Source organism: Hydractinia symbiolongicarpus, chromosome 8, assembly GCF_029227915.1.
Source record: "Hydractinia symbiolongicarpus strain clone_291-10 chromosome 8, HSymV2.1, whole genome shotgun sequence".
Classification (NCBI taxonomy): Eukaryota; Metazoa; Cnidaria; class Hydrozoa; order Anthoathecata; family Hydractiniidae; genus Hydractinia; species Hydractinia symbiolongicarpus.
In genome coordinates, this window is record NC_079882.1 from 3176246 (window position 1) to 3199278 (window position 23033).

At 33.4% G+C, this 23033-nt stretch overlaps 2 protein-coding genes across 3 annotated transcripts in view; one reads left to right on the forward strand and one right to left on the reverse strand.

Annotated features, from left to right (window-relative positions):
* Nucleotides 1–1319: 1319 nt before the first annotated feature.
* LOC130654841 (uncharacterized) lies at nucleotides 1320–10557 on the forward strand. Of its 2 annotated transcripts, none has more exons than XM_057457482.1 (9): nucleotides 1320–2694; nucleotides 8414–8495; nucleotides 8686–8739; nucleotides 8819–8935; nucleotides 9087–9160; nucleotides 9234–9342; nucleotides 9609–9647; nucleotides 9722–9766; nucleotides 9847–10557. In XM_057457482.1, the coding sequence occupies exons 2-9, from the start codon at nucleotides 8474–8476 to the stop codon at nucleotides 9927–9929; spliced, it is 543 nt and encodes a 180-aa protein (XP_057313465.1). In that variant the 5' UTR covers nucleotides 1320–2694; nucleotides 8414–8473; the 3' UTR covers nucleotides 9930–10557. The 2 variants fall into 2 exon arrangements, with proteins under 2 accessions (XP_057313465.1, XP_057313464.1); XM_057457481.1 differs by lacking the exon at nucleotides 1320–2694 and adding an exon at nucleotides 6410–7791.
* Nucleotides 10558–13284: 2727 nt separating this feature from the next.
* The window catches only part of LOC130654280 (protein furry homolog-like), a 40556-nt gene continuing 30807 nt past the window's right edge, over nucleotides 13285–23033 (reverse strand). Inside the window, exons 24-40 of the mRNA XM_057456832.1 lie at nucleotides 22930–23030; nucleotides 22428–22656; nucleotides 22136–22240; nucleotides 21722–22031; nucleotides 20557–20840; nucleotides 19048–19252; nucleotides 18201–18311; nucleotides 17744–17843; nucleotides 17296–17393; nucleotides 17047–17211; nucleotides 16676–16816; nucleotides 15921–16298; nucleotides 15655–15843; nucleotides 15346–15564; nucleotides 15005–15270; nucleotides 14246–14909; nucleotides 13285–13858 (exon numbers count right to left, since the gene is read on the reverse strand). Coding sequence (XP_057312815.1) covers nucleotides 13382–13858; nucleotides 14246–14909; nucleotides 15005–15270; nucleotides 15346–15564; nucleotides 15655–15843; nucleotides 15921–16298; nucleotides 16676–16816; nucleotides 17047–17211; nucleotides 17296–17393; nucleotides 17744–17843; nucleotides 18201–18311; nucleotides 19048–19252; nucleotides 20557–20840; nucleotides 21722–22031; nucleotides 22136–22240; nucleotides 22428–22656; nucleotides 22930–23030 — 4042 coding nt within the window. The 3' untranslated portion in view covers nucleotides 13285–13381. The remainder of the gene's footprint in view (nucleotides 13859–14245; nucleotides 14910–15004; nucleotides 15271–15345; nucleotides 15565–15654; nucleotides 15844–15920; nucleotides 16299–16675; nucleotides 16817–17046; nucleotides 17212–17295; nucleotides 17394–17743; nucleotides 17844–18200; nucleotides 18312–19047; nucleotides 19253–20556; nucleotides 20841–21721; nucleotides 22032–22135; nucleotides 22241–22427; nucleotides 22657–22929; nucleotides 23031–23033) is intronic.

Sequence of the window (23033 nt, forward strand, 5' to 3'; positions counted from 1 at the left end):
GTGTTATTAATGTATCAAATTTTTGATAAACCGATAAACCTACCCGGAACAATGTTTTATCACTTTTTTTCTCTTTGTAAAAAGACAAAAACAAATGAAAAACAACAAACAACACGAATTTTTTCTGTTGTTAGAAATGTGTTATTCAAAATTTATTTCTTATTTTTTACATAAAATTCCAATAAGGAATTGCACGTAGAATTGTGACCTATAAGTCATTAACAAAACGTTGCGTTAGAAAACTGCGGTACAAGAATGTTATCGCTTCAGCGGAAAAACAAAAAACAACGACAGGAAAAGCAGCTTAAGTTTCCATGTTATTGAAGTAAGAAGTTTAAAACATCACCACTAACTATTCATCAAGTTTCATCGTCGTTCCAACGTGCAACTTTTATGATACAATATGACCAAAGTGTCGCAGTACTCGATGTTGTTAACCGTCTGGATTTTTCAAGGGGGCAATACAGGGTTTTAGGCATTCCTGATTGGCTTAGTGCACTTGACGACGGGCCGATATTTTGCGGTATTGCCCGTCGTCAAGAAAGATGGTAGCTTAAAATGTAAACAAGCACGAAAAACAAGTTTAAAGAAGCATTGGAAATGATTATATATCTAACTCCTACAATACATTTATGGATAAAAACCTAACTTAGTCATTGCACCGACCTCGCAAGCTTGGTCGGCACTTAGACCTCGGGCGATATTTTGCAGTACAGCCCAGGGTAATCGGTTATTATTGTATTAATACTATCAACACTTTATAATGTGACAACTAAACAGTAAATGTAAAGATATCTTGAAATCCTGCTAAAGCAGACATCGTCCAAAGAGGAAAGCCCAATCAGACAGACAGTAATACTTGCAATGGATACATTCTAGGCTAAACTTTCTAGACAAACAACCCAATGAAATTTTATAACTATAAATGCTCCCCATTAACGGAAATTATAAAAATAGAATGACGACAAACAAATATTCATCAATGCGATAGCAAAGATGTATTGTCAACAATTACAAGCGGAAATAAAAATCCTTTTAATTGAAGAATTGAAAACAGTTGTTAATCAAAAAATACTTTCATATCTTACATGGCTTATTTTTGTTATGGATATGCTTTATGCCCAAATATATTCCCTCCTAATTTGCAATCCTCGTAAAGTAAAGTTTAAGAAAACCTTTTTCGGTCAAAATTCTGTGTAAAACTATAATAAGCGGCCAAATTATTTTTGAACTGATGGTATCCGCTTTAGGGAGATTCCACTGTACAAATACTCCATATTTAAAAAAAAAAAATTCTCGCCTTTGTCACGTTAGTAATGATTCACCATTAAATCACCATATTCTGCACTTTTTTCTCATGTTTTTAGTATAGTGTTTGATTAAAATGACTGCTACAATATTTGGCTATGAAAAGTAAAGCAACAGTGCTTTATAAAAAGTCATTTAATGTTAGAAGTACCGTAAAAGTACCGTAAAAACAATATGTTTATGATTGTCACAGATTTAGCATGGTCAATATTTTGGATCTATTATGTATATAATATGTATTTGGACAATGGAATTGGGTAATTCCTTCTTCTCCTCCTTCCCCTATTTAAAGTCGGTTATGAAACGCACCAAGTTTGTGTATCCCAACCATGTTCGTACATCAGTCACGTTAACATTAAGAGAAAAGAAGGCAGTTTCACAAATTTTGCGAAGAATGGTAGAACATCAATCCAATAATTCTTCTTACAATTACGCAGTGTTGTAATGTGCTTCTCGCACTTTTGAATATTTCAAGATGGCGACCAAGCTGCGGGTGCGTGACTTTCTTGGTTTGCATATGATATTGATGATGATGAATTTGACGAAGATTATAAAATTCAGACACTCCAGATGATTTTGAATTGGAAAAGATAGAGACTGGATTCCTAATAAAAGTTTTAAACATTTGTTAATTAAAAAGTTCGTACAGGAAACTGATACTAAATAACAGCGATACTTTATTATTAAGCATGCACATATAAATGACCTTTCTGAATGGACACGACGAGATGGGTGGTACTCAAAGACGGAGCGAATACATCCAACATTTTAACAACAAATATAAAGAAATTAAACCTAAGTTAACACCAAATATGAGAACAAAAAGTTCTGAAATGAAAAGCAAACACTCTTTTCGTCACGCTAGCAATCTGTGATGGAGAAAAATTGTTTGTTGTTGAATTGAATTTGGTTACGTGTGTTCTGATATATACACAGTCCACAATGATTTGTTCTTGTTTAGCCTTTCGTCATCATAGAAAAAGATTGAGCTTTTTCGTGATGTATATCACGAAGTCAGATCTAATGACTTGCGAATATTGTTCCCTATGTCTTTTTACTCAATGTTTGTTTCGGTTAACTAGCAGTGCATTTTTTTGCTACGAAGTCAGGTTCTTTTGTTCAATTTTTAAGAGAACCTTGGAGGAGCTTAAAGATAAAAATAGAAAACCTAAACTAGCTTAAAAACTGCATGAAAGGTGTATCTTTTAGCTTTAGAAAAAGAAATAGCTTACTACAGCAAACTTCTGTTTCGACGGAAAATTGTTTAAGGATGAAAATATGCACCCTGCACAGAAACTCTTGTTTATGAAAAGTTATTTGTGAACAATCAATTTTGATAGATTCGTTACTCAGCTAGCTATTTCAAAAGAGTAACCAAAGAGAAAGGTAAATTAATATTAATACTTTTTATTTCAGAAGCTTTGTGAAAAAAACGACAAGCATTCACAAAGAAAGGCAGTGCAAACATCTTTTTTTAAAAATTTGTATATTGCAATTGAAAGTGATAGTAACACCATAGACTTAGTATATAGTTACGAGAGTTTTGATAAACAGTATACACTAAAGTCCGGTGGTTCTTAGGAGGGTTGCGCCTAATTTGTCTGATCAATTCACGACTTTATTTAATATATATATATTCTTATATATTTTTTTATAAGTGATCCAAAGTGACATAAAACGAGAAGGGAGATTTTTTTTGGTATTCCAGAAGATTTATTTTTAGAAATTTCCTCTGGTGTGTTGGACTTAACCTTTATTACCAGCGTTTGTTACGAATATCAAGACTATGTTTTGCTTTATAAGCAGCATAAACGTCATGAGAAAACTAATGCCAGCGTTTGTTTCTCCAGTTCTGCAGCTTCTATTGTGCTTGCAGTAAAACCTCATATTGTTTTCAGTGTCATGGAGCGAATAAATAATCATGAACAAGTCTTAAGTATATGGACAGCTAAATGGACATATGATTTTCTTTTAGAAAAATGTTATTATCATAGCCGTCTATCGAATAATTCATAATATTCCAACCTTAAACGTCAAAAACGCAGTTTATTTCTGTAACACACACAAATGTAACTCCAAATTTCACAATTAAATTGGATATAAAATTTTTTCGTCAAATAGTTCGTTTTGTATATCTTTAATTCTAGTGTTAATGATTTTTAAGCTGTTGACGTGATGTTGTTCAATGAGGTCTACAACTATCTTCCCTGCCAACGTTACTCCTTTATTCATTCTAACAGCTTTTTTTTGATCGTCATGTCTTGAAAGAAATTGTGATTGATCGATGAGATTGTTCACACGAGTTATTTTTTCCATACGTGAACGAAACTAACACAACCGCTTCCTCTGTCTTTTCTATTGCAAACGATTTTGATACATGTCTCTCTCTTTTATATAATCAATTTTTATCACTGGGATTTTAAAACATTTTATTTCTGTAAAGAATGGTAATATAGAAACTAGAAACTAATTACTTTGAAGAAAGTGTTACAGTGAAATACCAATTTGTGTATTTGAACATTTTAAAGCAATTTTACAAAAAAATTACATGTTCTCTGAAAAAAAAATGCCGGCTTTTTTCTCTAATAAGGATAAAAACAAAAAGTTTGAGTCGAGTTACTTAAGTTTTTTATACAGCGATATGTTATATTACACATTTTAAATCTCTTCCACTTTTTGTGTTCTATTTCTCCCCATGGTTTCATTTCCTGTCTCAATTCGTAATCCTTTTCTTTAGTTCTTCAACTCTTCCTTTACATTTATTCTCCCTACCCAGTCATATTTATTGTTGTGATTTGTGTCAACGTCCTCTAACTGGTTATTATTTAACTGTAATTCGACAGATTAGCATCAATAGGATCATCAACGTTTTGTTAAAATTTTAAAATACTCTAAGTAAATACGGTAGGTAGTATTGTTGCATGGTGAAAACCTGTTACGGTAAAAGGTGTAATCGCAGTTAACCCGAAGATTTGTGGCAACTTGTAACTGGTAACCGGAATCTGTTGACTTTATAACTTACTTTGTCTTATAGAGTTAAAAATAAATTTTGATTGAGATTTAAAAAAATAAAATCTTCTTTCCGAGTGATGGTCTTGTATAATGTCGACTTTAGCTAATAACGGATTTTAAAAAAAATTGGAAGTTAATAATGTTTGTTGCTGCTTCAAATCATTAATTTGAAAATGAGCAAAAACAGGATGTAAACAAATCCTGCCGCAAAGGAAAAGTTGTGAGCAAACTAAATAACTTGGCCAAGAACAGTGTTGATCAAGAAAGTAAACCGATGTCTCAGTAGTAACTGGGAAATAAGAAACCATTTTTTGTAACTTTCACGTTGTAATCCTTCCAAAAATAACAACCTTTAAAAAACGCCCTTGTTATGTTTTACCAAATTCTCAAATGTTTTATTTATATTCTAAACAAATGCTCTTATGCTTATTAAACAAGTTAAAAAGAACAGCATTTTAAAATCCACTTTACCTGGTTTTAAACAAGTTTTCTTATGCTTACACAACCCACCCTATTTTCGGGGGGAGGGGAGTGGTACCGTAATAGTCCAGATAAGGTACAAGCCAGAAACTTTATGACTTTTGTTTTTCATATCAAGAAAAGATTAGAAATATTTATTTCAAATTAATTTATTTTAAATGAAAGTGGGTCCTTTATACATTTTTTCGAAGTATATTTCTTTCTTGGCATTATAAAACTTGCCTGATTTAAATATACCTCTGTTATGTCATTGACATGGTAGAGGTAATTCGGGCAAATATGATTTGTATGGGAAAATGATAAATTGATACAAAAGATTGTCAAATCGCATTTTCATACTGTTTACTTACTGTTCTACATTAAGCTAAGCGTGTCATTTAGGGTCAGAGGTTTTCTAACCGAAATGAAAAATTGGGAAGATTCAATTAACCTAATTAAGGTGATGACATTACCACATAAGATTTATAAATATACAAAACTCATAAAATATTTTTTAAGGACATTTTTTATAGATTTTTGCTACACTTGTAAAATACACAGCTATAGAAGTTCCCTACTTGCAAAGTTATTATAACTCCAATCTCTTGCGTGGAAATAGAAAAAATCTTATAAGCCGAGAATTTAAAATGCAACTCGTAAGGAAAAACTTGTAAATTGGATCTCGTAACTTATCCAGTCAACAACAACAAAATTTTACATATTGCTCAAATTAGTGACGGATTTTTAAATATTTGCTGTTGGTTACATCTACTTTGATAACTTTAAAAAAAACACGTTAACAGGCATAATGTTATTTTTAAAATTGATTCTTGATTTACATCATTAGGTTTTGCACAGGAAACACAAGTACACAATTTCTTGTCATTATTCCAGATGTAAACTTTATGAGCGTGACGTCCTGTCACATAATTATTTTAAGAAAAACATCCTCCAACAACGCCCTGTTAAGTTGTACCACAATGTCAAATGTTATATTTATATTCTAAACTTTCGTCACAGACAATTTAATATAATGGTGTAATACGGGTAATTGACGCTAAGCTTTCGTACGCAAATTTAAGTCTAACATTTGATTTGTTGTATAGAGGAAAAAAATTGATTTTTAAATAAAAAAGCTCTTTGTATTTTACATTTTTCATATTAATAAGTTTACTTATTGTTCTTATGTATTGACATGTATAGATTCTAAAGGATCTTTTTATTTTTTTCCAAAGAAAATATTTTCAGCAGAATGTACAAAAATGTTTTAGTATAAACGATAATGCATTTTAGGAGAATGGCAATATATTACGTGTTTTGAGCAACAGTGGTTTTAAAGTTTAATAATCCATCATCCATCCAGGTTCGAGGGTAGTATAATACTTCCCTCATTAAAAACTCAGTGTTAATATTTAGGTTTACTTTTAGAGTACCTTAATTGTTGACATCAAGTTCAAATCTTTGGTGATCTGTTTTCACAATTGTTATTACATTTATAACTTTACTTTGTCATTATGATAAAAAAAAAAAAAATTTTTTTACTCCATTATTTCTAACTACACGGATGCTTATTTCTTAAGGTGATCCCTTTTACAAAAAATTCAAACATTCACTAACATAGCTATTTAGCAAACGTTTTTTGCCGTTTTTCAAAGTTAACAAAATGATAAACAGGTCAATTGCAAGCCGGCCGCTAAAGCGATATTTGTAGGAGCTGCGTATGTTACGTGTCCAACGTTAAAAATGTTTTAAAAGACTCAAACCACAACACGTAAGGGTCATTAAATATATGATGTAAAAAGGATAATTCTACCCCATGGATGAGGTGACGATGCAAGTCCCAAAAACCGTGTGTAAAAATGCAAGATTAATATACAAAGTATTCACTAATTTTCTATAGTATATAATATTATAGGTCTCCAAAAAAAATGTAATGCATAGAAATTAATTTTAAGCGTAACTTGGAGTTTTTAGAAACTTGAATTCAGAAAAGAGTATCAAATTAAATAAAGCTCCTCTCATTTGAGATTTATTGATTTAGAAAATTCCCACTCGTGATTGTTCGAATTATATGTTCATTTTCTAAATGTTATCAGGCTGTGAACAAATGTACCATTATATTTTAAATACAAAAAATGTTAAAAATAACGATAACGTTTCTATCTGTTTACAACATAAAACTTTTTTGAAGAATAAAAACAAATGTTTTAATATGTAATATAGCGAGAGAACAAACTTGGTATGTCTTGGAATGGTAAAGTATATGTTTTAAAATGACAAGTTTGCGATAAATAGTTTCAATATGCGATGAAAGATGGAGGATTCAGTGAAATCAATTGAGACACACATCCCATAATATGATGTCAAGCAATATCCTTTAAAGATTTAGGATGCGAATGTCTTCTCATAGTTTTAATAGCAAACAAACCACAAGTTATGGGCGGCATAACAAAAATAAAACATAAAAAGCATGAATAAACAAGAAATCAAAATATAGATTTAGACGTTTTAGTGTCTAAAGAAAAAGTATTAAAGATAATAAAACACACATTAAGCTTCCATGTCTCTCTACTCTATGTTTGAACGCCAATACTCATGGTTTCAATTGCATAATTTATAATCACATCTTTTTTGACATGCAAAATTAGGATTAGTAGCATCACATGAGCGGTCGCTTTAAATCAACTCACGTATGTAACAACAGATAACAAAGCTAGAAACAGGAATCCCTCACTGAATAAACAGAGTCGCCGTTTGTTTTTTTTAGTGAGGGAATTCCTGTTTCTCAACATCACGAACCTTCAATTTCTAACACGTTTTAGGGTGTGGTACAACAATAACTTGGATTAAGTGGTTTTTCTTTTAAGCACGTTATTCAACATCAGCAAGGAATGCAGCTATTTTTGAACTGAACTTCCTTTTACGTTGTCCATATAAATAGTTGTATGAGAACGATGGGTAATAGCAACTTTAGAAAAAAAAAAGAAAAGAATGTTTTATTCTCTAAAAGAAGTAAGTGATACATTGTAGTGTAAAAATGTATATCGTATAATTTGATACCATATTTAGAAATATTTTGTACATAAATTTTGCACACAGTTTTTGGGGCTTGCACCGTCACCTCAAACATGGACCAGATTCATACTTCTTACATCATATAATTAATGGCCCCTACAAGTTGTTGTCTAACATACGCATCTGCAGTTTCGTTTTCACAATATTTTAGTGAATGCTTGAAGTTTTTGTAGAAGGGAGCAGCTAGTTTATAAAACTTAAAAAGAAAACATCCGTGTAGTTTAAAATAATGGAGTAAAATAATTTTATTTTTCTTTATGATGACAATGACAAAAAACAGATTACAAAAAGTTTGATTTTAACTTGATGTCAACATTTGAGTTACTCTAAAAGTAAAGCTACCTGAATTTAATCCTGAGTTTATAATGCGGGAAGTATTTTTTATGTAATAACTATAATGTTCCAATTCATCAAGCCTGAGTTAAACTTATATAATATCTGTTGCTCATAAAACGTATTATATATTTGAAATTTTAATATTTTTAAATCAAAATTTATTCTTTACTTACAGATTTAGAGATTAGCGATAGTGTTAGTAAATTATGTAATTCTTTTATAGGAATACTGCTTTCCAAATCATGCATCTTCTTTTTCTCCTCTTTGTTAGTTGTCTGGCAGCATGCGTGGGAAAAAATATGAAAGTAAGTGCAAAAATTGTGCAATTTTATTGGCTAAAATCTATAAATCTTTAAGTAATTTTTAACTTTTATTTTGTTATATACAATGTCGAAATAAAATCTTTAAGTGATAGCTTATCAGCAGGTAAGTATTGGCTGCTTAGAATCATAGGAAATGATCAATAAAAGGATCAAAAATTTCTGTTCGTTTTAGAGATTCCAAGTCATTGCCAAAGAGAATCTTATATAAAGAACTATGCAAATAAAGGTACTTAGGTGAAGGATAGTAACGATTTGCGCTTTTTAGTTGTCACGAATTTTCATTTTAAATTTTTTTTTTCTCATAGGGAAAACATTACTTGCAGAAGATATTGAACTGTTAAAAAATTGTACCCAGTGTTTCCTAGAATGCAAAGGTTATTTCGGCACATTCGAAGCCATGTATGTGATGAGTAAAAAGAAAGGTTTGATTATAATAGTTAGCCTCTCAGACAGCGTAACACATGGTTAGTTGTATTTGCTAGAACCAAGATTACAGATTTTCGTTTTAAATAATCTTTTAAATTTCATTATCACTTTGAGTAAACTTTAGTAGCTGAATACCGGTATATTTAGGATGCTTGGGATATTACTTACAAGTTCAAAATGATATCGAGTCAAATGTCAAATATTTCGACTTTTACAGCAAGGTGAGCAATTGAACCTACGCACGGTCCGATCTCAATAGCATATACTGGATATTATTACTCAAAATTTGTTTAGAAAACAAAGATCAAGCGTAATGTGTACGCACGCCTCGGGTTTACCTACAACTTTACAATAATTTCATTGCAAGATGGAGAATCGTCAAACTTAAAAGCAAAAGCTCCCAGTAAGAACACATTATTTTTGTTTTTAGCTACTGGTACTACATATTCTTCGTGGGATTGGGAAAAAAATCTTCTTAAAACAGTTGTAAGTAGCACAAGAAATGTTAAAGTATATTTTACCACCCGACTACGGGGATTGATCCTTGCGTATAAGCACAATTTAAAAATCCTCCAGGCGAGTGATCCAGCTGATTTACTATTCCACTTCGATATGAACAGCTCCTAAATATCATCAATCATTTCTGTGAGACATACTTGTTTATTTCAGGTTCTTGCGAGCTACAAGTTCTCGAAAGAATTGCTAAACGTATGGAAAATTACATTTATTTCTCATTTTTCTACTCATCCCAGATATTTCACAGACATAAATGTTTCATATAGGATTATCGAAAGAAAACGAATTCTTTAAGGGCTGTCCAGTTCAAAGTAGGAAATTTATTTTTGTGTTGTAAGAAGTTACTCGATAACGTAGAAAATGATTATGAAATTGATTTTTAATGCCTTAGATTACCCTTCAAGAAAAGTTACTGCAGAAAAGATATGTAATATGCACCCTGAAGATGCTTTAAAACGTGTGGTAATGACGTAATGTTGGTTGAGAAGAAATGCAAGTTGACTCTGTTGGAACAAAACTTTCTAGCTACTGCTGATTCATATCATTGAGACAGCTTAATTTATTTAACAACTGAACAGGGTGAAGTGTTTCAGAACCTAACACATTTTACGTTGCATCTAATTTAATTAAGATCAGATGGTGTTATAGTGATTTTGATATTTCTTCACAGATGTATCAAACATTTGATAACCATATAACCGATCTGAAGTCTGTACGTCAATTGGCGAATCAACTCCATTAAGAAGGTTTTCTCTCTTTTTAAGAACTAAATAAAGTTTGCGTTGTTTACCTCCTGGATTTTTTTTCATGAAATTTTTATAATAGCTTCTTGCATTACATCTTTTAACCAATTCGTGTGCTTTTAACATACTGCTATTTCTATACCACGTTGTATTATTATAAATGCGGTCATAATTTCCTTTTGCAAATTAGAAGCGGTTTGGTTTTTTTAAAAATCGCAATCGGGAAATTTGACCACGCTAAAAACATTCAATTTGTTCATATTATAAAAGCCTGTCTTAAAAATTTAGGATGAAACTGAGATACCTTTCTGTCATCAAGACAATCCTACGTGGAAATATCGGTCATAAATTAATTGGGTTAGACATTGAACCACGCGTGTGTCATATTTATGGATGTCAAGAGAAGTATTCTCCTTCTTTTCTCTTATAGTTTTTGTCTTAGATTTGCATTGAATTCTAAAAATTTTAAAGTTAATACATTTTTCTGAGTTAGTGAAGAAGAAAAACGTCTTCGATAGTTTGCAATAAAAGATCTGGCATTACGAACACGTGGTGTGCGTAATTAAGAGAACCTAATGTAAGCATGTTTCGAATATTGGGAGAAAAAAAAAATTACCAAAAGAAGAAGTTGGGCAAACGTAAAAGGACATTCATATTAATTTCGCTTTAATTTTTGCTGCCAAATTTAAAAAAAAACAATGCCATAACAAGATTTATCCGTTGTTGATACAAAAAAGCTGCGACAACTATCCATCTAAAAAATGAGAATCGCTCAAAAAAATCACGAATTTTTAAATAAAAAACAAACAGCGCGCTTTTTTAAAAAGTGTGGCAAATGCTGATTAAAATACTAATATCAGCGAAAGAAATAGTTGCGAAAGTGGAAGAGGAAGTTTAGGATCCGCCAAAACAAGAAACAGGCACAGTAAGATCTAAAGTAAGCCTTTAAACTATAGAATAGCAAAACACGAAAGGACGATTTACAAAAGTCCGAAGAACAGGCAAGAGACATGTTAATAGAGTTAAAGAGATAAGAATGCATCGAAATCCGTATTATTGAATGAAACCTTGCGACGGACCACCATCTCGATGTTACGGACTACCAAAAATTCATAAATAGGGATGTCCAATTCGACCAATAGTCTTATGGCTTCTATCTTCGGCAAATTTACAGCCATAGCAAGAACCCAAAAGAATTTTCGAAATACATCAGAAAAATAAACATATACATTTGTGTTTCTCTATGGGACAACCAATGTTTCCATAAAGGACACCTTGAACATTGTTAAAGACCTTTTGTTGAACTTGTTTTGACAAAAGCATGTATCTGTTTAACAGCAACTTCTACACTCAAACAGACGAAGTTACCATGGGTGGTTCTGCATCATCAGTAGGTGCAGAAATACATATGCAAGCACCGGAGACAACAGCATTTAGTCAGATTCCAAAGGTTTGTAAAAGATTCGTTAACGACGTATTCGCCATAATCAAAAGATCCCATCTAAAAGAGTTCATAAACAGATCAACGGCCTCCAGCGAGAACTCAAATGCACTATTGTACTTAAACACGACCTATAAAATACGACAAACAAAATAAAAAACTTGTTAGATATATCTAAAAAGTTAAAAATTGTTAATTTTTGACTTTTTCTTTTTCCCTATTTTTTGTCAAACGACAATTGTCGTACGTTAAGAATGCCAAGCAGAAAGTTTTGTCATTTTTAAACCGCAACCGTAACTCAACTCGTGAACATGACATGAAAATTTTTTAGCCTTCTGATAAACTAATCTTAAATAAATACCTCATTTTCCATATCTACTTGGCCGTAGAGTAAAAGATGGGCGTTTTTTTTAAACGAGGCACGTGTATTTTATTTTTGACGCACGAAATTAAAAGAAGATAGGTTGTTTACAACTTTTAAAACTTTGTTACTGAGATTGTACTTTCTTCCAAATAAAAATGGATTGATAGAACGGGATAGTGCAAGTTTTGTTGATCCTTTAAGTACTGATATTAAAGAAGGTACAGTGACAGAAAATGAAAAATGTTCGTTTTAAACGATGCTATGCATAGCTAGGTAGCTTAATAGTTACATGAAGGCATTATTTGTAATTAATTGATGTTGGCAAAATTAGGATTCCTTTTTCTTTTTAATTTGTAAAGAGAGACTAGAAAATATTACCCTTTATCTAATAAAAGCTTTAGAGAGCTGAATATAATCAAAAATAACAGATAAAAATATTTTTAAAATCCTCCTGGTGTGGACATAATTGAGAGGCAATATAAACCTCTACCAGTCAACAGTTCACACTGATTCGGGTTGACAAAGTTGAATTCTCCAGTATGAAAGAACTAACTGGCTAAAAATATTTTTCGTTAGTAGGAAGTGATTAGCTAATTTTAAAGGGATATTATTCCCATTCATTCTCTCACACAACTTAAGCTAGCTACTGACACATATGACTACGCTAGTTCAAGTACTTAACTGACAAATCTGGAGATGTGCACAGTTACAGCTAGCCACAAAATGAAACGTGATTTAAATCTAACCTTGATATTAGATGTTTCTACCATATTAGCTTAAAATAACCTGTTTTAACACTAAAACAAATTTAGAAAACCGTATCTGAAAAAAACTATCAACTTAACTGTCCTAAATAATTCCTAATTCGACTTGAATATGAAACAGGGCACTGCTTCACTGCGAGCGAGCACCTGTTTGTTTACAAAATGCTTAACACTTGCCTCTTTTAAAAAAGTACAGCCTGATTTTCATTTAATACATATGGGAATCGGTGCATTAAATTTGTTGAAAACAAGTCTCGTAGTGAATAAAAACAACAAATGTGTATACATAACTTAAATAATTTCTAATATAAAATATTATCGAAATAACATAGAAATACAAATGGAACTTACAAAAAGGACTGGACTTTTAAAACAATGTGGTTTTGTCACGGGAAAATTTCTAAAGAATTAAGAAAACTTATCCAATCACGGTTTAAAAAAAGATTGAAAGATTTTATTGCCATTACCAAAAAATCTTCTCGATAGGGCGATTAGTGATCAGGAGATTGGTTAATAAGACAACGATTGGTCTGCGTTCTGTTGTACCAAATTTTTCGAAATGAAAACAACTATATGAACAATAAAATATCCAGAAGATTTAATTTAGGAACCCATCATACTGTTTCTTCAGATAATGGAGAAGAGTCTCTTTCTGTCTTCACTTCAACATTGTCACTCTCCTCCATGGGTTTTCTGTTTTTGTTTCTGTCATAAATTACAGTCAAATAATCGGCCAAGAGTTCGCTAAGTTTATCACAAGTTACGCTTAATTGTTCGTACGATCCGAGTAAAGCGAAAACTCCCGACCGAGATTTCAGTATACTTCGCGCATACACGGATAATATCGTTTCAATTTCCTCGTCCGGTCGTATTTCGTACGTAGACAGCGATGGATGTCGTTGTCGGTACGCTCGTAATGTCGTTATGGCTTCATCGAAATGTCTGTTTGCGACAGCATCAGAAACGAGGTCTGCAGTTTCTCGAAAACTTATGACTGGTCCGGGAGATGAGTCATCGTGGTTATTGGTCGACTTTTGGGACGCCATGAGTTCACTACGTATACTCACCAAGTCAACTGTAACATCAGTTATCTAGTGGAACAAAAGCATGGTTACCAGACACGAAATAAAAATATAATCTTCAAAAACCACTTTCAACATTTCAAGGAAATATATAAAATAGTTTGGGTTAAAAAAACAACTAGCCAGCATTGGCTGCAAAACAGACTGCACTTGTCATCCTCTTCACGACGATAAATATTTATTGGAATGTTTCACGCAGCCAAAAAATAATGATCCGTAAATTGCATATTGGAAGCAACATTCGCTATGTAAAAAGTTATTTATTCCGTATTAGAAATTATAAAAAATAGGAAGAGCACTAGGCGGAGTACCAATGAAAAGAATTAAGAAAAATATTTTATCCAGGAAAACGATAAAGATTTTGTTCAGAAAGATACGAAATAGCTTAACACTAACCTGGGAAGAAATTTGAACAGCAGAGACAATTTTTTCCACGTATGCTAAATAAATTTCTAAACACATCACATACTGCATATGCAGACGATATAAACATGTGCAAAAATCCATTACTGTTTGATCATCTTGTTTCGTTTTCCCGACGTCAAATAATTCCGACAATTCTTCTTCCGACGAAAACTCGTGCTTCGTCGCTTGTATTAAATCTAAATGTTCTTGCGCCTGTTCTTTCTTTTCATGCAAGCCTTGCAAGCCGACATTCAGCTTCAACACCGTCAAACGATGTTTTAAAAGAAGTTTACCCGTCGAAAAAACAGCACGGTCAACAAATATATACGGCAGTCGTAGTTCATTCTCTAACGACTCTTCGATAGTACCTAGTTTCGATAGAACGCCAGAAATATCAGATATCGGATAATTGATTAAAATTTGGCTAGCTTCTCGAGTTAGTCTCAAAAGCCATATACTCCATGATTTCAACACAAGCGGAAAACACGGCAGCGAATCTATCGCTTCCTCTACCGACGGATGACTAATGAATGACGACATTAACTTCGTCCAACGGTCTGGAATTTCATCATAACTGAGAACAGCAAAGTCTGGTTGATGTTGAAACTGAGTTACCGCTGTACTAACACTTTCCAACCCGGAGCTTGAATCAAAACTAAAAAACATTTTATTAAATTATTATACAATAAACGCATCCGTTTAAGCACTAAAATTTAAGACTAGCATCACAAAAATCTTCGAAAAATGTACCTGCTTTGAGATGTCGGAGTTGAAGTACCAGCAGTTTCATCAGTGTTTAATTTGCTCTTGCTACTCTTCGGTACGGTAATCGGACTGCTTGGTGTTGCGGGACGTTTGTTAGGAGTCTCGGGGTCATTCTCCGGTGATGAGGGACGAGGGGTCGGTGGTTTTGCGTCTGTTGTATCAAGTGGTAAACTAGGTGGACTGTCAACTATGTCACTTTCTTCTTCTTTCAACGATCGAAGAGACGACTCTGTCAGAGATCTTTGTAAGCTCTATAAAAAAAATTTCTTAAAAGGTTTAACAAAAAATGTATAACAAAATAAAAATAGAAAAGAAAAAATATTTACGTCAGGATCATCTTCGTCGGCACTAATGTCGGCGCTGGCGTCGTCGTCTTTTGTTGACGTCACTTGATCAGATTCACTCCCGCATGGTGATATGTGACCATTCTCGACAAATTCTTCATCGTGTAATTCTGTCGTGGATGTCCATCCAAAGCTACCAATTTCAACGTCTTTGTCCAATTCGTCATCAAGAAAATCGAAATCTGTGAAAATCTTCGTTAGCTACAAAAAATATAAACATTTGAAGAAATCTGAAGGGAGGAAACAACTGGTCTCCCTGATCATATTAAATAATTTCACGGTTGCGCTTACTTGTTGCCCCGAGAACTCTCCTTCGCCTTTTTCTCCTGATTGCTCATCACCTGACGTGTCTTCAGAAGATAGCGCGCGTTCACCCTCCAGTTCACTGGATGAGCTAAATATCACTGACAAACTTTGTTTTAAGCCTCCTTTGTGGCCACATAGAGGAAGCAACTGAACGAGTCTTTCTCTTGTTCGACGCTATAACAAGAAACAAAACAAAAGATTGAGGATTTATAAAATCTCGAGTCACTGGACAGATTTTAGTTGGTACTGACCTGGGAACTATGCGGCTTTCTCCAACATGGCGCAGACGCAGATGATGTCCCATTTTCATATTCGTCTTTACCGTCGTGACTATACTTTGCACCAATCACAGGCGTGTTCGCAACGTTGTAAGAAAACTCTAAAGTTTTGCCAGGTAATTCTTTCTTAAACATTTGCGATGTTAGCGACCATGAACTATCTCCCAGTGTGAGACTACTACCCCAGGGAAGCTTAGGCGCGAGTGTAAGTAAAGAACCAATCGAACCTCTTGGCTGTACTAATTGTGATGACGTAATGCCTACGTTGCTTGAAGTAATTTGATGTATATGTGAGGCATTGGAGACGACTAATTTCAAAATGTTCAAAGAATCTTTCCACAAGTTAACATCCTAGAACGAAATGTTTTGGTTTGTACAACAAGTTATAGGTGACACGTTAAGAGGAGAAATTTTAGCTACAAAATATCTGACCATACGCCGAATCAAATCCACACCAAAATAAATAAAAAAAAATTAATCAAGTTTTTCATTAAATCATCTCTTATTTTTTTTCTATTGCTTTTGCCTAATATTTATACAGGGTGAAAACAGAATATTGATACTTAAATAATAATATTTAATATTTAAATCTGGTGGTGAAAATTGTAAGCAGTACAAATCAAACAATCCTTACTGTTACCGTATAAGTTCTATTAAACGCATATGTTCATACAAAAAAGTGTAGCAAAATAATCCCCAGTCCTCTAACGTAACAACAAAAAGCATACCTTGACATGTGATGTGATAATTCGCAGTAGGTGACCATGAAATTGCTTCAAACCTGGTGCTGATGCATCAGAATACTTGAGTATGGCACATATAATATTCAGAACAGCTTGTTGGAAAGTGTGAGGACCTTGTTCTAAAATCTAAAAGAAATCGGACGTGTCAGAATGAGGAGATATGCAATCTACTTTCAGCTGCAAAGTTTAAGTCATGGCCACACATGATGACAATCTTCGGCAATTTCTTAAAATCTTGATTTTACAAAGGAGCACTGGTATTACACGCCTATCACACTCACACTAACCAATGAGATTAACTATCCCTCTCTACTTTCAGTTACTAAAAACAAAATTTGAATGAGAAACGGACATACCTCGACTAAGAGAGCTAGAAGTTGGGCACTAAGTTGTGGGAAAGCATCAATGATATTTTTGCACACAACTTCGATCCAAGTTTGAACACTTTTTGAGTATTCTTTATCGCGGTACATGGTAAATATCAAACCTAAATCGTGGAGATTGCCATTGCTTCCACAAGCCTGTAAATAGTAAATTTATGTACATTACTGGGAAACTTTCACATACCTTAAAATAGATTAAACACTGACCGGAGTCTTCCCTACCTGCAAAATATTTGTAGCAGCTTTTTTACAAAACTCGTCGGGTTCTTCAAATCCAAGAATTAGACGAGGCAGGATAGCGATAACGTTCATGGACAAACCTGTACATAAACGTTATAAAACAATGTCGTTAAAATCGTAAAAATGTTAAGTCAACAACAACCTATACAGAGAGGAGTTAAAAAGCACAGTGTCTTTTAAAGCTACCAATTGATCTACGAAAGTCGTGCAAGCAGAACAATCACTCAACTAGACAACCGCCCAAGATTTCAATCCTATTCTCATGCTGAACGTTAAGCAGAAAGGGATAGTTTCACACTTTTATATTCTCTGGCATGACTCGGCCGGGATTTGAACCAAAGACCTTCCGCACTGGAAGCGAACGCTCTACCACAAGGCTACCAGTCGGTTGCAACTTGTGGTGTTTACACAGATTACCTTACGTTCTTACCTGAAGAAGGCGTTGGATCGATGACAGTGACAGATGTTAGGATTGTTAACTGTGATAGCAGCCCAAGTGTTTGCTCAGCAGTACCTGATGATGTTAAGCCCTGTGGATGGATAATTAGAAAGTATATTATTCTCCCCACACAGAAAAAAATAAGGGGTTGGGTGCCACAAAAACATAAATATTTTTGGACAGAAAAAATTTCTTCCCGCAAAAAAATCCTTTATTTAGTTAGCTTATTGCAAATAAAAACAAAAACAAAATAAAATAAAAAAAATACGGAATTTAACAAAGCAAAATAATTTTTTAAAAAATCTAGGACTACCCAAGGATCACCAGGATTTAAGGACTTGGCAGAACACAAACACACTTGTAGGGGTTTTTATACCTTGAAAATGATGTTGTGCTAAAACAAAAGAAGATTGAAATGTAAAAAATAACAGCTTTGTGAAGTTCATACCTTGAGAAGCAGGCTTTGTACACCAGGAAAGTTGTTCCAATTTAACTTATTTAAAACCCTTTCCACACGATCAATTCCAGCAGAAGTTCTGAGATTCAAAGTGTGAAGAATCTAGTAATAAAATAAAAATCACAAGCCTTACATAAGAGGTATAGAACAAAAAAAAATTCTGAGTATCATGACAAAGATACCTTATTACACGAAAATAACGTCATCATTAATTGACGCAGCGCAAGGATAACAGAGCCGCGAAAGACTAACTTTACTGGTCACGTGACCATGAAAACGAATGTAGAAGCAATGGGTATTTTGTACGAAAAAATTCGGAATTTCGACAGAACTAAAACCACACATTAAATTTAAAATGTCAGACAACAAATTGTTCCCGAATTCATGAGTGCAAAGAAATGCGTAAATTTATTACAGTTGTGAGAAATCATGTTTAGAAGAAGACCGCCATTTACTATCATCTTTTTTCGGCAATATTAACGTGACCGAGAATAGCACGTGAAAATTGAATACAATGATCTAAAAATAGTTGCGTTTTATATTAACCCTAAACGAGACTATTTGAGTTAAAACAGAAAAAGTTATCAATAAATAAACTTTCTCATAGAATCCCTCAAAAAAATACAATGAGAAAATATTGGAAATATAATGTCTATCTTAAAAAACAATATATAAGTAATCACATAACAATTTGTTATTTTTTTATGAGCGATTTATGTTCTAAAAGCATTGAAACTAGAACATGGATGCGAGCATCGAATTTTATGATTCAAGGTTTTATGTTTGGGTTGTGTTTTTTTTCAATATCTCATCAACAGCAGTCTGTTTCCACACTTACCTTGTCTAATAATTTAATAGCCAATAGAAACTCATGTTCGTAATCCGATTCAAGTAAGGAGACACCAATCCAAAATAATCGAGCTAACATATCGTAAGGACTTTCCGGTTGTTGTAAGTCAGTTAAATCTTTCGCAGAAGTCGATGCTGAAGGTAGGGAAGGAGGGTTGGAAGATTGTGAGGGGAGAGTCATCTCGCTACCATACCTAAAGACAGGTTATTATGTTGTAACCGGAAGTAGTCATCTACATTTCAACATTAAAAATAGCCTTGAACTGTTTGGAGTGCTTTCTTGACGCGCACTTTCTACATTTTTACTGGCCTAACTTACTATTCGAGAAACGTTTTGCAGCCTAGATTGGATTTCGTGAAAGCCATTAAAATTAAAAAATTTACAGTTCATTTTGTAGCTTCTTCAGGATAGCTGCAATAAAACCTATTTCGACTTGGATGCGAAACTTCGACTTAGCTCTACTTCACTTAAGATGCGTACAAAAAAATAAATTGAAGGTATCAACGATGATTCTCAGACCGGATTTTTTATGTCGTCATTTGAAGAAAACAACAATATGGATATTTTTACGACGAAATGTGCTCTACATATATTTTAGGCGCAGATTTTAAGGGCTTGTTTAAGAACGGTTATAATATAACGGTTATAATAACACCAAAACAAAACATAGCAAGTCACACAAAAACACTTTTTAACTAATTTGAATACCTACAGTTTTGTTTATCGTTTCCAGCGAGGAATATTTTTCAACACAAAACTTAATATTCCATTTTTTTTGTGAGTGATTTAAAAGATTAGCATGAATAAACATCTTCAATCTTTTTAATTTAAAAATATTGCGTTTATAACGAAAGACAATAAAACTGAATTTTTTATTCTCTTTTTCAAAAAAGGAAAAGTGGAGAACGCACAAACAACAGAGTGAGTAAGATTTCCCATTGTGTTCTCTTTATTATTTTAATGCGAGTTATTAACAAAAGCACGAAATTCAGCTGTTTGCACGAGGATTTAGACGGTGGAGAATTAATAAAAGTGATAATTCTCCTAATGACGTGTAAAAAGTAAATAAATAAAAAACGAAAACCCGAAGCAGCTGAAGAAGACTAATTTCATTTTTTTTAATTTTTAACTATACAAGGTTGACCTTAACCTCCAAATCGTCGTCAGCGAAAAATATGGTCACATTTACCGAAATTATTGTTAAAAATTATTGTATAACATTAGGAAATTAGGAAAACTACTGAAAATATTTGTTTTTAGTGACTCAAGACGCATTATTTTGTTCTTTTGACAAAATAAGTCAAGAAAGACCCCATTTACATTTGTTTACTGCGAGTTTTGACATCATTATCAAAGTAAGTGTGGGATATCCTTCAACATCAACATTCTATTTTTGTATCCATACGTTTCTAATACCTTAGGCTCCTCTAAACTAACATTTCATCATTGTAAGCACGTATTTTCTTAAACAAAAACATGCGACGTTTTCATACTCACCGACGCCGATCTTTTTTCTTTCCGTCACTTGACGACCTCATTCGATGTCCTCTCAAGTCAATATCAATGCTTTGCGAGCGCATGTGCTGGTTATCGCTGAAGTTAAGGTCGTACACCTGCTGCTCGACTTCCATGTCACCTTCGTTATGTATATCCTGCAAGCTACCACTCCGTTTTGTGGCTGCTTCATCAACAATAACCTTCTCCAGCACAGACTTCGGTCGCTCTTTAAAAGCATAATCAACTTCAGACAAAAAAGTCATCAAAATTTCCATGAAATATCCCTAAAGAAGGTTTTAAATAGTCTCGTCAAGCACTTGTCAATTTCATAGTCGTCAACGTGTCATTGTCATGGTCACTGTCATGTTCATTGACAATCGTTGTCAACGGAGTAGTTTAATGATTCGAATTAGAATTAAGCGAAAGTAATTACTGGCTACATTAATAGTATGAAACTTTTATTTTTATTTAACTATTTAATTTAGGACTCTTTTAATCTCTCAAGTCCACATGGAGATAATTTAAAAAACACTCACTAAAATTATAATCTTATTTATGTAAACACAATTGTAACGATAGAAACGGAGTTTGACATCAAGTGATAGATATAGCGGGAATAATGATGTTGTTAAAACTCACAACCCGGATATCATGCGATACTTCATATATATATATATATATATATATATATATATATATATAAACCTTTTTTATAAGCAACACAAAATTTTAGCTTAGAGTAAATCTTGCTTTTCTTTTGTTGTTTGTTGACTATTTACTCGAGAAGATCACATTTACATTTTTTAACTTTTGTTTTTTAATTACTTTTTCTGTATGGAACTTATTTAAACACAAAATAATTCTGCACATATTTTGTTGCTTTTTAATTCCTGATCTTCTCCTCTTTTTTATTTATCTCATGAGGATGGGCTGTAGTTTACAAGCCGCATCGTTTAAGAATTTGACCTCCATGTTGTTTATAAAAAAAGGTAGTATGGCCGACATCATTTTTATAACAGTAAAGCTCACACCTACCCATGACAAACGATATTAAACGATAGTGAACGAAAAATTTTTAACGATGTGCTATAGAAAAACTAGGAATAAAACTGTTCATGTTCTTCACAAAATACGTTAGTAATTAATAATGGTAAAAACAACTCACTTGCACGTCGTCACTGTTGTCGGCGACAGACTCGACTAAACGTTGTAGAATATCCGACAACATAGGCCACGACAATGGAACTTTCAGCGATCGAAAGATTTGAAAAGAGCGTCCTGCATAATGACGAGAAGAGCAAGATGTCGCCCAATGCAGTGCTTCCCTTCCCCAACGACCAGGTAACAAGGCGTGTGGTAGCGCATCATCGAACAGCGACATTATTATTTGAAGGAATGATTCCAGCTGGTCTGCACTTTTGATCGTTCCATTACGAGGAGTAATGTCTTCGAAAGCCCATAGAGGCTTGCAATCACTATCAAATAAAAAAAATTAATTTCAATTTAGAGTCGTATCTAATAACATTTTCGTCACTGAAGAATTCATAATGGATTAAAAATCTCCCAGCAATTATTGTACCTCTTAGCCAAGTATTCAATGACTTCCCTTGCGCGTTCATCTATGCTTAATCCTCTCTCTTCCAGCTCTGGCCCATCTACATCCGCTTGAGCGATAAGATTACCCCTGTAAAATAAATTGTGTGCGTGGAACTATCGAACAAATGTGTTTCAACAAAACTCAGCTTAGTTTCTGGTAATTCTGGTTCATGAATCGCACCCAGATGCGGAGCGGGATTGCGTTGCTTAAACAATTATACAACACGAAGTGAAACAAATAACCACGTCAATAAAAAAAAATAAAAAAATCTTACTCCTCTTCCTTTCCCAGGGAATCCTCTTCGCTATTCCCTCCATCGTCGTTGTTTACAGTTGTACTTCGTACACTGGCTGTACGATTTAAGGCTGTACACGATACTGTTTGAAAATCCATTAGAGCTTTTGCGATGGTAGACCGATCTCCATCGCAGACCAAAACCACCAGTAGGTTGATGATAAGACGTTTGCAGTTTTCATGTACAAGAGGCTTGGCATGGTCTAAACCTGTATGTTGAAAATAAAAACAGTTTGATTTATTAAGACTAAAAACTCGTTAACCAACGATGCGGAGGAGAACTAAACATTGTATAAACGTCAGTTTTTACAGTTTAAACTTCACCACACTCAGATAAATAACGCATGTCACCCTCAATTAAATTGCGCGCAGAAAGCACGGTTGGATGGCTACAACTAAAACACACTATTTGCAAGAATAAGTTTCGAATTCCACAAAATCTCTTGGATTGGTAAAAAATAAATCGACAATATTTTCCCCACCTAAAAAGCTGACATGAAGTAACAAAGGCAAATACTGTATCCACGAAATGTCTCGCCTATCTGAAACAATTTCAGCCAGAAGCATCAGTGAAAAATTGCACCTA

Excerpts from the sequence above, each read along its gene's own strand:
- LOC130654841 (XM_057457482.1), top strand. The coding sequence starts at position 8,474 with ATGCGTGGGAAAAAATATGAAA. Across the intron at positions 8,740-8,818 it reads AAAGAACTATGCAAATAAAG|GGAAAACATTACTTGCAGAA; the intron begins GTACTTAGGTGA and ends TTTTTCTCATAG. Across the intron at positions 9,161-9,233 it reads ATTTCGACTTTTACAGCAAG|AAAACAAAGATCAAGCGTAA; the intron begins GTGAGCAATTGA and ends AAATTTGTTTAG.